The sequence below is a fragment of the Propithecus coquereli genome, unplaced genomic scaffold, assembly GCF_000956105.1.
Source record: "Propithecus coquereli isolate 6110/MARCELLA unplaced genomic scaffold, Pcoq_1.0 Scaffold545, whole genome shotgun sequence".
NCBI lineage: Eukaryota > Metazoa > Chordata > Mammalia > Primates > Indriidae > Propithecus > Propithecus coquereli.
Window position 1 is genome coordinate 891,282 of NW_012151341.1, and position 18,326 is coordinate 909,607.

At 35.5% G+C, this 18,326-nt stretch overlaps 1 protein-coding gene across 1 annotated transcript in view; it reads left to right on the forward strand.

Moving 5' to 3' along the window:
* Window positions 1-18,326, forward strand: part of ATP2B1 (ATPase, Ca++ transporting, plasma membrane 1) — a 117,183-nt gene that overhangs the window by 42,621 nt on the left and 56,236 nt on the right. The window contains exon 2 of the mRNA XM_012657561.1: window positions 14,112-14,540. Coding sequence (XP_012513015.1) covers window positions 14,333-14,540 — 208 coding nt within the window. The 5' untranslated portion in view covers window positions 14,112-14,332. The remainder of the gene's footprint in view (window positions 1-14,111; window positions 14,541-18,326) is intronic.

The window sequence follows — 18,326 nt, forward strand, 5'->3', positions numbered from 1 at the left end:
GCGGAGCAAGTGGTATGTTTGGAATGTGTGATGGAGTTGGGCTTTTCTTAAAGACTAGGTACCTCATCTGGCAGTTGGGGTTAGTTTTAGTACCCTGTTCACAGGGTATTGGGAGGATTAGGTGAAATGCTCCATGTAGACAGTACTGTAAATTGCTTAGCACAGAGCCTGCACAGCCACGCTGTGGCCCCTTGACCAAATCCAAACTTCACAGAACAAATTTCTTTATTAAAAGGATTTGTTCTGTAAAATTTGGATTCAGGCAAAAGGCTGCACTCAAGGATTCAGAAGGCCATAGGTCCTTGCCCCAGACGCCACATTTTCTTTTCCTTTTTTGATGACTGTCCTTTGCTTATGTATTCTTGGTTGACCAGCCCATTTCTGAGTCCTAAATGCTCTTTTTCCTATTGAGTTAAAGTGACTTAGTCTACCTAATGTCAGATCTTGAGTCCTGGGTTCCATTTTGCTCTTTCTAGGATGCTCATTTTGAATGTTCTGCACAATCCATTATATTAGGTTGAACCCTTTGTAGTTGCTGATACTCTACTGGTTTTCGTCTACAGAAATGGGCAGTGTTGTATGGCTTAATGTATCTAATACAATGATTTTAAATTTGAATTCCTCTCAGATGATCCCAACAGTTCCTGTTCTAAGTCAGTTGATGAGGTCCGAAGGCTTTTTTTTTAAATGCCTAAGGCCTGTACTATTATACTTCTTTCCCTGCAATCAGATTCTGAGAAGGTTCATTTCTTTGTGGGCGTGTGTCTTTTGTGTAGTGTATCATTTTTCCTTTTCTCTTTACATTTAGTCACTTATTTGCTGAGGCCACCATTGACCATTTGAATGATTACTTTTACTTCTTTAAGTGATAGCTTACACTGTGCATTTATTATTAAATTTATTAAGATTGTTAAAGCAGTGTTTTCTGCTCAGTGTACATTCTGTTGATGATATACTGGGTCATAAGCGTTAACTTTAAAACGCTCATAGTTTTGGTAAGGGTACTGTGGCTCAGTACCGGGGTGACATATTTCTTCTGTCGTACTGGAATTTCATTGTAATGCTGATAGATCAAAGTCAGAATGCCTGACAATTGGGAGAAAAAATAAAACTTCAATTTTATTTTGCACACATAACATCCAAAGCATTTAAGAAATAATCTGCATTATTTATTTTTAAAATTCATTATTTTTATTATTATTTAGAAAATATTCTGTTGGATTGGTTTTCTTGAAGATTAGCTAATTTTTCCATCCTGTTTTTTGGTTCTTACCCATTTATAGTATATGAATTCTACATCATAGTCACTGGATAGATATATTTCTGTGTTTTCCCTTTGAATATTGTATCACGAAGAGTTCTCCAATTTGGTATTCAGTTTTCCTCATCGTTAGTTTTAAGTCCCTAACAATCTTAAACAGTTAATCATCTCATTTTAATTTTGGGAAGAATACCTTTTTCTCCCACTGGAATGTAACTCTCCTGTCTTTTTAAAGTAGACCAATCTGGTTTGGAGATTAGCTGTTAGAAGATTATAGATGTCCTCTTGATTTTTAATTCTTAAATACTATTTGATGTCATATATAAGGACATCACATTCAAATACTGAATTAAGTATTTTTGTTAACAAATATGTATTGTTAGCCTTCTGTAGGTATTGCCAGGCTAAGTTAAGCATTATATGTGCTAAATATAACAGTTTATTGGAAACTAATTAAAAATGTGTTACTGCTAATTATAACAGTTATGATAATTTATTGAGTGCATATTATTAAGTGCCAGGCACTGGCTCTAAGACATTGGGATGAGTCTAAGATAGTTCATGTGTAAATTTACTTAATCCATTCAAAGATTATGAGGTAGATGGTGTTATCCCCATTTTACAAATGAGGAATCTGAAATACTGGGTAAATTGCTTGGCATCACTCAGCTAGTACGGGGAAGTGCCAGAATGAAATCTAAGAAGCTGTAGACCTGCCATCATCCTAGTTAGGATTCAGCATTGGGGCAGATGTCCTCTTGAGTGCTGAAAGAATCTTTGCTTCTTTGGGATTGACAGTCTTTTTGCTGGCACCTGAGATGGGCCTTACTGAAGGACTACTGTTTGTCTTCATTGGCATTGCCACATTGTTCTCCAGTTCAGTTCAGTTACCCCGTGTTGAGTAGTTTCTATGGGCAAGGTGCTGTTGCTGGAATGGTCACTAGGAGATACAGAAATGAACAAGACCATCTTGCCCTCAGAACTTACAGTTTAATAGGAAGGAAGCTATGTACACAAGGAGTTACAATACATATAGAACATGATGTAGAGGCTCTAAAAGATGATAGAAGTAGAAATATATTAATTCCATGCCACAGGGTCAGAGTAAGAGTATTTCAATTGTTCCTTGAAGCAGTTAATAGAAAGACAAAGGGAATAGGCCAGCTTTCATTAGGGAAAATTCTCAGTATGACAGCAGGAGACTATTATTTGAAACTTGTCCAAAAAGAAAAAAAGAAGGTGGAGAATCTGAGAGCTATACCAGAACAAATGGGTAAGAGGAGGAATACTGATTTGGTACATCCATGCTGATGCTGTCAATATCCACACCTCTTCTATTGATCTGTTTTGTGTGTAGTCTGTTGAAGACCTCTCCAGAAGGGAAATGCTTACAGGCTAGATGTTGTCCAGTTTCCATTACCGCCTTGTAAGTAATCCTCATCATTTTCCTAGTTCATTCATTTTACCTTCTGCAGTTGCTAAGAAAGGAAATTAACCATGTTTTGATATTCTCAGAAGATGATGCAGATCTCTTTAGTCTTATAAAATGACTTCTATTGTCTGTATTAAACAGTTAGCAAAGAATTAGGAAGTCTAGAGCTTTTGAAAACTTCATGTTTTTCCTCTCTCAGTTATACAATAACCTGAATACCGTCAAATGACACAGAAGCATAGAGGAGGATGAGGGCTGAGAAAATGCCTGAGACCATTAATCACCATAGAGAGCCATCTCAGTCATGTGTGGACAAAAGCAGGGATCAAGTTTGCCAGGGTCAGGGTGAGAGTGGGTGATCAGGAAGAAGCATTCAGGATAGACCTTTGTAAAAAGTGAGGTAAAAGAGAAAAAAAGAGAACTTGATGGGTTATCAAAATCTAGGAGAAGGCATGCTTTTGGTGGGGGGCAGGGACATGAAGGATCAGAAACATGGTCTTTTATGTGGTAGAATATATCTGAATATTGGCTGGGCTAAGTGAGAGATTCAATAGAAAGGGGATTGCAGTGGCAACCAAGGAAGTAAGGTCTTGGAGTGACTTGAGTAACCTGGGTGGAGACAAAAGCTGGAATAATTTCAGAAAGACTTGGAATTGAAAGAGGAACATAGTAGAAAATTAGAGGCGTGTCCGTGGATCATATATGACTGAGAAAAATAAGTTTCTAATGGAACTAAGAACTCGGTTTTTAAAATTTTACCAACATTGCTCAGCCAGATGGTATGTCTATTCAGGGGTAGCTAATTAACCAGCTGGGTATAGTAGGAGGATAAAGAGCAAGTGAGACATAAGAGCAAAATTGGAGTTGCTGACCATTAGGGAGTTAGCTTTTTTAGGGAGGCAAGTGTTAATCAGAAGAGATTCTGACTGCTTGTGAGCCTGGAGGTCAGAATGTGTACACAGAAATGAAGAGAAACGAAGGGAGGTAAGTTGTATGGGGGAGGAAATCTTGAAAACAGAGTAATTCCAAGTGATGATGACTTTAATGTGCAGCTCTGCCCTTGAATAACAGAGTACAAAGTCTTAGAATGAAGGTCAGGAATGTACAAAACCAGAGAGTTGGAAGGATCATCCACATGATGTGATGGAGTGGGTTATGGTTCAACACATCCCTATTATTCATATTGTTTGCACTTTGGTGAATTAACCAGAGATCAAATTCTTGTCTTACATCCTCTTTATATGTAGCTTACTTTAGTTTTCAGCCACAGTGTTTGAATGTGTTGCAAAAGTGAGTATTGATTTACTGAGCTGTTCTTTAATAATCACAGCTGGAAATTGCAGAAGATCATCAACTATCAAAATATGTAAATAAAAAGGGGATAAAGACGGGAAAGTGTCTACTGCACCTAGTTCTGTATTCAGTTCAAATACTGGGATAGATCATCCTTGAAATCTAGAGTTTTTAATTAAGAAAGCAGAAAGCTCGTGTTAAATTTACAGATAAGAGTTATGCCTCCCTCAGTATTGCCAACTTTATTTTTGTGAGCTCTTTCAGTGACATAATGAGCATCCTGTTTCCTTAAGCAGTTAAGTGTAGGTTCTTGTGAATTGACAGGATAGAAGCTCTTAAGAACTGAGTAGGCCGACAGAGCAGCTGGTGTGACATTCAAGTGTTCATATTGCCTTCTAGCTCCAGAACAGAAGGAAAAACACAGTTTTAATTTAGAAAATCTCTTCTTTGACTATAGCTGAAAATTTCAACACCAGTGAGACTAGAAGATGATAGAACATTTGGTTCTCATATTTAACTGGAGATATAGTATGTTCATATATTTGGTAAACTGCGCAGGATTATATAAAATTAACTTTCCTTATTTTTGAGCTTTTTAAAAGCTTTTTTTTATTTTTTTTTAACTAGGAACTTACTGTAAAGATGAAAGGTTCCTAAAATGCCTAAATAGAACAATAGAATAGGAGAAAACAAAGTGTAATTTATTTGGGGGAGAGCAGAAGAAGGTAGGTATCTAAATTATAGTTCTCTGTTAAGTTTGTTAAAATTAATTTAATACTCTTAGGGGTTTAAAATACTTTAACATATTTCAAAATGTGGCAATATGGGTCTCCATGTTTTTTACCTTGAATGAAGGAAATTATTAATATTTGCTGTCTTTGTGTAATACAAGATTTAAATAGAAAAATATTAATATACTTAGTATTAAAAATCAAAACAATTCAAAGTACCAGCTCACAGAATATTTTTAGAAAATAGTCTGCTTTCAGTTATCTATGCAAATTAAGAATAACACAATAAAGAACTTGAGAAATTTGCTTATGTTTTTATCAGTGAACTTTTGGATCAAGATGACATTGCAACAGTTTGTTCCCTAAAGTTCAGGGCATACTTGTTTACAGTAGTGGTTCTCTAGACCGGTGGCATCAGCATATCACCATCATCTGAGAAGTTGTGAGAAATGTAAATTCTCACATATTTCTGCAGATCAACTGGGGTGAGGCCCAGCAGTCTGTGTTTTAAGGAGCCCTTCAGGTGATTCTGATGCATACTGAAGTTTGAGAACCACTAATCTGCAGTGCGTTGAATTAACTTTTATATTTATTCTGGTCTTGGTAAATTGAGGGATTGTTTTATTTTGACTGTGTAAGTACAGCCTTGCAAAATTAGGCTTAATTCCAAGAGACAGGTATCATCAGTGTTTGGGATAAGATGGTACCAGTTGACCATAAAGCAAAAATGTTTATAATCAACTTCAAGATGTGTGTGTTTGGGATCATTCACATTAAAATTTTATCATATACTTTGCTTAATTATGTACTTTGTTTGGCATAAATAAATAAATATATACTAGCCGTGACAGTTATCAAAAGCCAGAATAGTTATCTTACAGCCCACAGGTGAGGGGGTGAATCACCAAGCTGGTGTTCTTTATAGACTAAAGGCTAAAGGAAACAGGAGCTGTGTTTGGGGTTAGAATAACAAAACTGGGTGGTTTTCTCACATTTTCACTGAGCCAGGTTGTAATAGTATGGTTTCATCATTTTAATGGAATTGTAAAATTCTGAAATATGAGAGAAACAAATAAGCCTTGTAAGTGCACATGCAAACAAATTTTTACTATTATCTGTAAACTAATCTCATTGTCTGTTACTAAAAACAGGTGAAAACAGTTATAATGAAGCTTACCATTCCAGCAGAGAAACAAGCAGTGTGCAGTGAAAATAGCAACCAGAGATGATGACAATGTAGTGGGAACAAGAGTCAAGCATTGGAGAAAATAAGGCAGCAAAACATTTCAAGAGTCAAGGAATGGTTAGCAATAGCAAAGGGGCCAGTAGGTCAGATTAAACCTAAATGTGTTAATCAGATTTAAGCACCTGAGGGCCCTGTCACTGGTTGGTCACCTGGAAGAGTAGTCTCAGTGCAGCACAGGAAAAGCAGCTAGATTGGAATGAGTTGATCAGCTAGTGAGTTGGGAGATAGTGTGGAAACAGCAAATTTCAGAGAGGATGATAGCTAGATTTGGTTTGAGGGTTTTCTTACCAAATGGCCTTTGCCTGGATAAGATTTTTATTTCTTATTTAGACTGACTTGCTAACTTTATTACCGTATTAATTTGGTATATTTTTATTTAGCATGGGTAACCCTAACAAATTATTTCTCAGATGTATCATTTCCTCCTGGCTTTATGAAATTGAAACTGGTATTATTACTTTGCATACCCTCAAGAATCTAAGACCCTGGTTAAAAACCATTGCCTTGTAGCAGTTGTATAATTCATTTGACAATCTGACATGTTTTAAGTTACTCTTTTGTCTAAAAGGATTTAAAGGAAAGTTGAGTTGATACATCCAGTGTACCAAGGTGGTTTGAAAACTTCTTGAATGCTGTGAATTTCTCTCAACTCATCTAACATACCTAGCATATCATTTTAAATGTAGTTATGAGGTTTTGTTTTGCTCTATTTGAGTTGCCATTGCTCCCTTTGCAAAATCTGTTTCTAAAATTGACTGTAGTTTATGGTGCAAACAAGAGCATTTCTGTTGAATAAACATTGAGCACCTACTGTGTTCCAGAGAGTGCTGGGAGTTAAAAATGAATGGCACAAATCCTACCTTGAGCTACAGTTCACTGGGGAAGACAGAGAAGTAAACAAATCATTGCAGCTGTGTGATAAAAGCTATAATAGAAGAAATTAATGCCTCCCCTATTCTAATGTGTTTGATTCTCACCCTGAGAGATTTGGTAAAGTATTCATGCCAAATTTATAACCAACAGCAGGTATAAGTTGCCCTTTAAAGTCTTGTGCTTAGTTTCTGCCTCTGGAAGAGCCTACTAGATGATAAGTAAATTATTGAGGAGAGTGGGACTAATTTTAGTCAACACAGACGCAGCGATAGTATTTATGAATCCTTTGAGACTATTAAATCAGGCATTGTAGACCATGCTTATTTTTTGCCTTATCAGTTCTATGAAGCTGATATCCTGTTTGGTGAATTTACTCTTGTTTATGTTATTCTTTACTCATCTGATAGAAATTACTTTTCTAAACAGGCTGTATAGGCTTTATGCTCTTTTATGTGAGTGTGTATGTTTCAAGCTCCTTAAAAAGTGAATAATTTGAGTTAAGAGTAATACTAAATTTGAGTAATTCCTTGGTTTCCTTTGAGTGTTTTAATGAAATAATTTGAATATGTCAAAACTTTGTAAAAAAACTCCATCATTCATAATCTCGTATCTACTCTTTGATATGCATATTAGACCATCTGCTCTGCCATTAGTGTGAACTATTAAACACAAGAACTTATATTTAGTAGTTTACAGTAAATTATTTTTTATTGAAATATATTTTAATGGTTGAAAGATTTCAAATGTTTAGGTTGTAAATCGGGTAAAAGGTTATTTTTTTCCTACAGAATGTGATGTTTTAGGAAGGTTGAAAGATCATAATACCGCTTGCTAAGATGGAGATCAAAGATGCACCAGGTGTGGTTTTTTTCCTTTAAATAATTTTTCAGTGCACTGGGCCTTAAATTTAGGCTCAGTTATGTAGTGAGTATACTGTCCAGTCCCTATAAGGGACATTTATTTAAGGTGGTGAGTTTCAGGTTGTTCACACTGACTGAGAGTCACTGCTGGTATCTAGGAGGGTTGAGTGATGTGGGGCCAGATTTCTTAATTTATGAGGCAGTTCTAGTTTTCAATAAAATGCCAATAGCAAATACAGTGAGAAACAACTATAAAGGCTAATACTCTTTCCATACTACTCTCTGTATGCAAAGGAAGTGGAATTGATTTTAATGTTAAAGGGAAAAAAAGCACTAAGAAAGTGAGATCTCTTCAGTGTTCCTTTTTGAAAGATTATAGTCAAAAACTATTCTTTAGTTCTTTGCCAATCAGATGGTGTCTCTAACGGTTAGGGTGTCAGTATCCATTTTAAAATACAATGCCAGTTATTTCCCTGGTAGCGGCCACCTTCTTAAAATCTGTACATTGTTGACAGTTTATGCCATGATTTAAATTTTGGTCATTTACTCATTTAATGATTTTGTGAGTTAATAATGCTTCTTTCTTTTATTACAAGCATCTTTATCCTTTTTGGAAGTAGACAATTATGAATGTTTGGTTTTCATGACTATAAAATGAGCAATTGGATTTGATCTTCAAAATCCCTTTCAGCTGTTAAATTCTAGGATTCTTTGCAACCATTATTTAACAGAATGAAGTCTTTTAAAATTTGTTTATAGTTAGTATTTTATTTTGATTTATATTTAATAACATAAAATTTAATGCTTGCTTAATCACTCTAAAAAATTAGTAATTACCCTTATTAAGGTATTCATATTAGTATAGTCGGATCCAGTTTAGTAAGCTTTATTTTGGGCACTTATGTCAAAGTTGAGATTAAATACATTTTGCTTTATGAGATACTGTACATGAACTAGTATGAGTTAAACACCAAAGCACTGAGAGTTAGAAACTTTTTTTATTCTCATTAAATGAAGAATATAAGCTGTCTTTATCTTTAAAACCCCAGATTGATAATTTGTGTTCATATAGAACCAGTCGTGGATTAAGAACCTTTGTGAATACTAGTCTTACATTTTTAAAAATTTACTGAGATACATAGTAGAATTACTAAGTAGAAATTTGACTTAACACTTAAATTATTTCAGTGTGTCCAATAATACACTGATTTTCTTTTTCTCTAGGTTTAAAAATTGTATTTCTTTACACATTACTCATTTGAAATGGCTAGGGGGGAAGTTCCCCTTATCTGGGTTGGGGGAAGGCTTCTCTGTGGAATGTATCTGCAAATATTCTTAAGTAACTAAAATATATTTACTATTTACTGCATATCAGGTGTGTCAAGCTAAGTTCAAAGTGTTTTACATGTATTAACACATTTAATGATATGTGCACTGTTAATTGTATCTTTATTTTACAGACAAGCCTGTAATATAATAGGTGTGTTTGAGCCAAAGTAGAATAGGTCTGTTACCTCTGTTAGATACTGGGCTCCTGTTCTTGCTGCCTAAGAACACTCTCACTTTGGGGGTGAGAGGAGAAAGCATTTACATTATGCTTATTAACACCAAGTTAATGAATATTTAGCTTTGAGTAAACTGGACCTTTGTCTTTGCATATATGCTGTTGCATTTCTTATATATCATCTTTGTACAGTTATGTTTTTGGAATTAAATGTGGGAGACTGTACTTTTGTACCAGTTAAATTTAGCCTCTCAGTTCCATCTCTCCAGATCCCTCCCAATTCTGTCATGTAATGTATTTGCTGATTTACCTAGCTTTAAGTCACCTATGGAGTGGAAAAACACAATTTCTAGGTGTTTAAATCACTAACAAAAGTTTAGAATCATTCAGGAATTAGAAACTCAACAGTGCATTAAAAACACTTCTTTCCATGTTGTCCCTCTTGTTTCTGATATACTTAGTTGTATTAGCATGTATTTACTGTCTTGCCTGCAGAAATCTCATGTTGCTATATAATAATAATTTTTAGAGCTCCGTATTTCATCTCATAATTTACTTAGCTGTTCTATATTTCTGTTAGTTTTTCTAATAACTGATTTTTTTGTTGTTGCTGTTGAGTCTAGATAGCTTTCATACAATTTTTCCCTGATCTAGTAGTCAAGTGACCCTGTGAAAGAAGGAATTGAATTTGCATTTTTAACAAAGCTGTCTTTTTATGAGCTGCACTCATTACTAGGATCTCGTAATCATCCTTTTGTCATCTTTTGGGGCCCTGCCCATTCATAGCAAAGCTTAATTTACCATGGAGTAAGGAAGCGATCTTACCCTCCTTTTTGAAGACTGTAACCATTTTTGCCCAACTCTAGTCTTCAGCTACCTCTGTCTTTTCTCATAATACCTCAAAGACTACCAAAAATGATTTGACCAAAGATAATTTATCCTGGGATAAGTTTTGTAGGGCAGGAGGCCTATGTAGAGTAGCTGTTTGTTTTCTTTAAAATCTTCTTCTGGGGCCTCAGCTTCCACTTACTATTTCTTAAACTTTTCAAATAGAAAGTAAAAATCTTTTAGAGAACAAATGGAAGCAAGATAGATGTTCTGCTTTCTGTTGTACCTCAATGCCAAATAGTATATATCTCATTTGTCATATTGTAGCTAAAAAATAAAAAGCAAAATTATTTTGTTGTGCTTAGCATTTTTGTCAGGCAACCAGTTAGATCAATGGAAGAGTAGGTAAAGAGGAAAATAGAAGAAGCTGTAGATGATCTAGATATAGGCCACAGCCTGCTATGTAATTTGTAGGTAATCAGTAATTAAAGTGGTTCACTTTTGGAAAGTGGCTTGTTTGCATTTGGTGTTTTCTCCTGGACTTCCTTTTCTTAAAACAGTGAGGGGGTTGAACATGATTGGTAATCATGTACTTAAACAAAGATTTATGGGTTATAAAGTAATAGAAAACAACCTCTAAAAGCCATTTATTGACAAATTACTGAAAAGATCAGGGATAAGACAAACTTTAGTCACTGATTAACCCAGGGGCTCAAGTGATGTACCAGACTGACAGGCGCATTCGCGTGCCTTCCCCTCCTTCACCTCATTTGCTCTCACTCTCTGTGCTCCATATCCTCTCTGTTGGATCCATTCTCAGAGGCTTTCCCCTTGTAGTACCAGATGGCCACGATAGCTCTTCACATCCCTCTCAGATTTAAGTTCAGTAGGAAGAAACAAGTCTGTGCCCCAAAGTCACAGCAAAAGTCTCCTTGCCACCCACTGGCTCTTGTTGAGTGACATGCACATCACACATCCTGAACCAGTCATCAGCATGGCCAGCGGGTGGGGGTGGGGGATGGGATGAAGCTCTGCTCAGACTCTGTGGAGAGTCAGGAAGCAGAGATCCCTAAATGAAAAATGGAGCTATTGCTGAAAGGTGAGGAAAAGGATGCTGAGGTGGCAAGTAACAAATATGCACACCATGCCCCCTCAGTTCTGATTTTCATATAAATTGGTACCTTTGATATTATTTGACTGTTTTGTGACCTACAGAAACTTGCATTCTGACCTAATGAACGTGAAGACTTAGAGTGGAGGCAGTATGACGGAAGGAGCATGGCTTTTTGAGTCACACATGTATCCTTATTGTTGAGGAATTTAAAGGGCATCAAAAAAATAACACTCTTTTCTCCTGTTTGGATTCTGTCAAAAGACAAAGATTGGTACATAGGAGTTTAAAGATCAGTTTTATTATTTTATTTTTTCCCATTTATTGTTTATTTATATTTATGTGGTGCAGTGCAGTTTTACTACATTGATATATTACATTGTGGTAAAGTCAGGAACCTTCAGTACATATATCAGTGAAGCAACACGCATTGTACCCACCAAGCAGTCTCTCATCATCCACCCCCTTGTTTTATTATTGATAAAAGCTAGAGTGGCGGAGGATTGGGTTTTTGTGTGACAGCAAGGAGGTTCTAATAATGAACCCATAACCTGTTATTTACCTCTGTTCCAGCACTTTGAGCAATTGTAGGCTTTTTAACTTGGGGATTTGCCCCTAAAAACTCAGACCAGAACGCATGAGTTCTGCAGACATCTGGCTCCCAAAAAAAAGGCAGAGAGGTGAAGAAGTTATATATGTCTGTTTTCTCCAGGAAAGTCTCCTGTCAGGCAGGTTATTTGATCTCAGTGATAATATGTAGGGTAGCAGGCTGGGAGTTCTTGAGGAAAATTCCCTTTTATGGAGTCCAGAGGACAGATGAACTCATGTCCTGAGCACATTGCTTTATGAATCTTCATTATTTTATCTGTTAAATAATCAATTTTAGGGTTGGTGTAATGTTCAGGCCAAAAATCTTGGATATGGAAACTTAGGGAGATTATCAAATAACCAGCCTCTCCAGTTCTTGAAGTTAGGTTGTTATAATAATTGATGTGTGAGTAGGAGGGAACCCACTTTGCCTAGGAGTTGAATAAAATTGGTAATAATTGGGCAAGCATAAAGATTTGTGAAGTGGGAGGAAGCAGGCAATGAAAGAAAATGTCTTGCAGAATCCGTAACTATCACATTCTTGCAAATTTAACCCAAGGTAAGCAAACCTGCCTCAACCAGACATCTTCACGCTGGTGTGAATTTCAGGTTTTTAGCCCATTTTTCAGTCCAGTGGTTCTCACAATGTACTCCCTGCCAGAACAATAGCATCAGCATCACCTGAAAACTTAATAGAAATGCAAATTATGGAGCCCCACCCTAATCCTACTGAATCTACTAGAGGTGAGGCCCAGCAATCTGTAATTTAACCAGCCCTCCAGGTGATTTTGATACATGCTGAAGTACAAGGACCATATATCATGATTTACAAACATTCTCATAACAATTTCATAGCTGAAGATTAATTGCATTTACCAGTATCTTTTCTAGTTCCTAATCATCAAACATTTTTTTTTAATTGTTTTGGGATGTCGGTGGATTGCTTAAGAAAGGAGAAAAATTGAATCTGTAAAATGCAGGCAAACAGACACGAGCAATTAGACTGCATTTTCATACTGTAGGTTTAGATATAGTGGCATGATGCCTATTTTAAAAACTAAATGTAACAGCAAAATGCACAAGGGATTGGATGTACGAGATATTAGAATGAGGAAGAACCTGGGAAGTAGCAATTATAATTCTCATAGAGGGACTTGAAAATAAGGAAGAAAAAGGGTTATACAGAAGAGACTTTTCAAAGGAAGAATTAACCAAACTCAGTAACAGACTGAAGCTGGAGAGGATGGAATCAAAGATGATTTATGATTTCGAGCCCAGGTGATTAGGTTAATGGTGATTACAGAAGGAAGCTGTTTAGGAATAAGATGAATCCAATATTGGGCATGTAAACTTTGAGATGATTGTTAAAATGATATATATGGAGAAAGAAGAGCTGAGAGCTTATCTTTAGATAGATTAGAATAATAGGAGGACTTGAAAGTATGGTAAAGAAATTAATGTATCTATTCATTCCTCAAACTTAGTGTCTATCATGCATCTGACACACTCCTGGGTTCTAGGATATGGTAATGGACAAACCCTGCCTTCAAAACCAATAGTGTAGGTGGAAGGAGACAAAATAACATATAAGCAAGTGAACAAGATAATTTCAGATTAAGGTAATGAACAAGATAATTTCAGATAAGGATGGGCAAGGAAAATAAAATAGAGTTGCAGAAAAGACTAAGGAGTAGAGAATTTCTTTAGATAGGAGGCCAAAGGAAAACATGAGGTGACATGTGACATAAATCATGGTGGAAGATAGTTTTATACAACCAAAAGATGGTGGAGTCACAGAGTGGCCAAAGAAAATTGTAGGAAACTACATTAAAGTGTGTTTTTGTACTTTTTGTCCTTTCAGAGGCTATTCTGTATGAAAAGTTTAAAGAGATAGGTTCAAGTATTAAAAGGAACATGGGCTTGGAGACAGTCCAGCTCAGCAGACATTTTAGCCATTTGTCAGCGATGCATAAAACTCAATTTTTCAAAGCTTTACTTTTCTTAGTAGAATAAGGAGTAGTAACACCTCATTGGATTAAATGAGAGAATGAATTTATAGCAACTAGCGTAGTGCTTGGAAAGTAAATGCATCAGTGGTAACTATTAATAACAGTAATACTGAGTGGATCATAAAATTCAGTCCATGTGAAATGCAGTTTAATTTGATAATAAGATCTAGTGTCTTTTGATAGATAATTTTATTTAGAAGTTATACTTTGATATTTTATCATGTAAAATATGTCAAAGGCATGAGGCTATAATTCACAAATATTTTTATAATTTAATGATGTACTTTGATTAGCTACCTGATAACATTTGGAAAGTATTCTTATGTGCATAATACTCTAAAATTTTATTAACTTTTAAATATTTTCTTCTTGCAGATGTGCACATCTCACGATTGATACGAAGGAACTAGCCATGGGCCAAAGGTCAAAATACTTCTCTGGGAATCGTTGCTGCTGATGCTGTTTTACCAAGTCATACAATGAGTGTTTGGTTTGAGAAAGACTTTCATATTTAAAGGATTTTCATCTTGGAAATATATCAAGTGAAAATTAGATTCTTTTGGGAAACATTTTCCTCCTAATAAATTATACTTGTAATGGGCGACATGGCAAACAACTCAGTTGCATATAGCGGTGTGAAAAACTCTTTGAAGGAAGCTAATCATGATGGAGACTTTGGAATTACACTCGCAGAGCTGCGAGCTCTCATGGAGCTTAGGTCCACAGATGCATTACGAAAGATACAGGAAAGCTATGGAGACGTCTATGGAATTTGCACCAAGTTGAAAACATCTCCCAATGAAGGTAAATTTTATCATGTTCATTTTTGGTCCTTTGTACAGAGAGTGCTATGTGTTTGGCTTATAAATAAACATGCTTGTATTGTCTTGGCTGTAGTATAATTATGCCATAATTATAGTGATATTAAAAATGGGTTAGTTACCAGATTAGTGCAGTTAAGGTATCTTTAGATCAAAATATAGTGCTGCAGATGAATTTGTGTGTTTTAGATTGGAGGGATGAAATATTTTGTCCTATTGTACCTATTATTGCAGCTTGTTTATGATAACAAGATTGTCTTTCCGTTTGAGCTATAGAGGAAGGAGCCAGGCTTGGTTGCCCCCCCCTGGGGATTCAGTGAAAATAAACTCTGCTCACTATCCTTCATTTTACCAGGTGGCTTAAAACAGTTGTCACTGCCAGTAGCTGACCAAGTTGCTTTTAGCTTATGGGGCTTAACCTAAACGTTAATGATTCATTCAGGAGGTCCTAAAACAAATGAAGTAGGTTTTACCTAAAACAAATGAAGTAGGTTTTAGTTGTCAGGTTTTTTTTTTACCTACCAGACATTCCTTTGATTAAAAATAGTTTTCAGTCTTTGAATTACATTGAATTTCTCTGTGTTCAAGGAAGCCTTTGGTTTCATAAATTTTGATTTATAATAAGTTTCTTTTTGAGAATCAAGAAAGGAAAATTCATTGTAACGTTATTGCATTATGGTCTTTGAAATTATTTCAGAAGATGGCCTTTTATACACTGATCATGTTGAACGTAAAATTAAGGTTTTAGGAAGTTTCAAGAAGGCATTTCCAAATTGCAGAGATGGAATGGGGAGGAGGGCACACATGAAGGTGAATGTTTGGTGAGCACAATTTAGTAAGGATGAGAAATCATTAATGTAAAATCTTAAAGTATATTGTATGTATTCCAAAAATAATTCTAGAGAAATTATGCAAAAGTGTTTTTCTTAACATTTTTTTCTGAAACATCTTATGCCATTCTACTGCTTCTGATAATTTAATACAACAGCAAAAAATCATTTCTAAAATTGTTAAATAACTGTCACATCAAAAAATTCTTAAAAACCTTTATGTAATTCTATGGGAATTGCTAATTATTTTAAAGATAGGTAGTTACTTTGATTTCTCTGAGATTTAAGGAAGTCAGAGTTAGTATTCACACATGTCCCAAAAGGGCTTCTTCAGACGAGTTGGAGTATGTTCTTTTTCTTCAAGACCTGTTAACTGTTCGAGATTCTCTGAATCTTTTCAAGTCAGAACCACTAGAAACATAAACTACTTAGTTATTCCTTAGATATACTATACCATTTTAAGGTAGTTGGGATCCCTGTTACTGCTGTAGATTCAGGGAATATGGAACAGTCCTATGGACTTTAATAGTAATTTGACAAAATCCTGAGCTTGTTCATTATGCAAACCCACCTTGAAATACTAGTTAACTTTATAGCATCTTAGAGATTTGTCCATTAATATGCAGTTCTCATTTGGTAGATTCATTTATTCAAGTTAACCGTATATACTTTCTACATTCAGTCTGAAATGTGGTTGGATGTTTCATGAGCACTATGTTGAGAGGAGATGTTAACATAAAAGAGCCCTCAATGTAACAACATAGTTTGTTCATAAAAACAGTGTTGAAGTTCAGTTTCAAATCCACACTTAACTGTATTTCCCCTAATCATGTCTTTGTATTTCTTTGCTGTTAATCAAACTCTTAATCTTCTAGTAACTGCGTACCCTTCTGTTATGCCCTCTCATTTTGATAGACATGATTTCTCATTAGTTTGCCCAAAAGAACAGCACAAAAGAAACTGTAATACTAATGTACTCTTTGCATTGATTTTTGGTTTAATTATTGAAATTAACTGAAAATTTTGTACCTAAGTACAGTGGTTTTTAAAATTTGGGAGCATGATGACATCTATGGATAACCTCTAGAAATATTCACTTAACACTCAAAATTTTATGTGAATTATCGCTACTTTGTGCTATTAAGTAAATATGTGCATTATTTTCCCCTCTTTTATTCTTAGAAAATTTTTACTCATGTTCTTCTTAGTATTGTGAATTTAATATTTGCTAAAACTTGTATAAACTATTGTCTTCACTGTTTATATATACAATTCGTCATTTTGAAATGTTCTTTTAAAGAATGTGAAACAAGCCATTTTAAGCATTATATTTGTGTTTACATTTCTTTAAAGTATAAATAAAAACAGCAGCCTTCACATGAATATTATTTCCAAAGAAATATTCATAGTTTTAGTTTAATTTAGGAGAAATAATTCACTCAAAAAGCTAGTGAACATTTTGTCACTGTCATCAACTAGACCAATAACAAATGAAACATGATCAAGATAAGCAATTAGGAGTTCATATGCCCAAGGAAATAATCTAGACGGCAAGTATTCTTTTGTTAGAAGAACTTGTTTATAGTTAGAGTGAGAATTAAAATGATTCTTCAAAGGACATGAATTTTGAATAGGTAAAACTGAAGTTGTTTGCTTGTCCCTTTAGTTCTTGCATTTATTCATTCATTCATTAACACATGCAGTCTTTCATCAGACCTGGGTTGTTGGTTGTCATATGTTTTATGTACCTCCCCTAAAAAAAAAAAAGAAAGTGTTGGCAGTTATTGGAAGATGGTCAAATTCTATGATTAGAGCACATCCCAATTTCAGAGATTTTAATAAAATGTAAGGCCGGACGCGGTGGCTCACGCCTATAATCCTAGCACTCTCGGAGGCCAAGGCGGGAGGATTGCTTGAGCTCAGGAGATCGAAACCAGCCTGAGCAAGAGCGAGACCCCGTCTCTACTAAAAATAGAAAGAAATTAATCGGACAACTAAAAATATATAGAAAAAATTAGCCGGGCATGGTGGTGCATGCCTGTAGTCCCAGCTACTCGGGAGGCTGAGGCAGAAAGATCGCTTGAGCCCAGGAGTTTGAGGTTGCTGTGAGCTAGGCTGATGCCACGGCACTCACTCTAGCCCAGGCAAAAAGAGTGAGACTCTGTCTCAAAAAAAAAAAAAAAATGTAAGAATATGTGCATCTGAGAGTTGCTGGAATATAGTATTTATTGGGTATCTGCTACGTGACAGGTACTTTTCTAGGCACTGTGTGCGCGTCCATGAATGAAACAAAAATCCCTGCCTTATTTTCACATGGGAGAGACAGACAGTTCATAGGACAACTAAATGAAATGTGTAGTGTGCTGGTTATAGATACACGCTTAAGAGAAAGAGCGGAGAAGGAAAATCAGAAATATTGGAGGTGCTGATAGTAGATTGCTGTAAAATCTGGAGGAAGAACTCAGGACATTTCTTAGGAACAACAACCAAAATGATAGATAAAACTTGTAATGGGTAACACTTTTTATGCCATTTTGAATAGTAGCACTTACAAATATTAAAATGAGTTAATATTTTAACAGCTTTGTTATCATGCAACACCTTTATCCTATTTTACATCTGAAGAACCCACGGCACAAAAAGATAATTTACCCAAAGTCACTCTCTGGCTACAGTCTCATTCTGGCTACAGAGAGACCATCCTTTTGACCACCGTAGCATACTGCCTATTATAAAAGTTCATCTCACATAACTCGTAATAGAGTTGAGATATTGAGAAAGAGATACCCATGTTCCCTTCTCTCAACAATATTTTTTGATGGAAAAACAAAAATTTTTTTTTTTTAGGCTGGGTGCGGTGGCTCACGCCTGTAATCCTAGCTCTCTGGGAGGCCGAGGCGGGCGGATTGTTTGAGCTCAGGAGTTCGAGACCAGCCTGA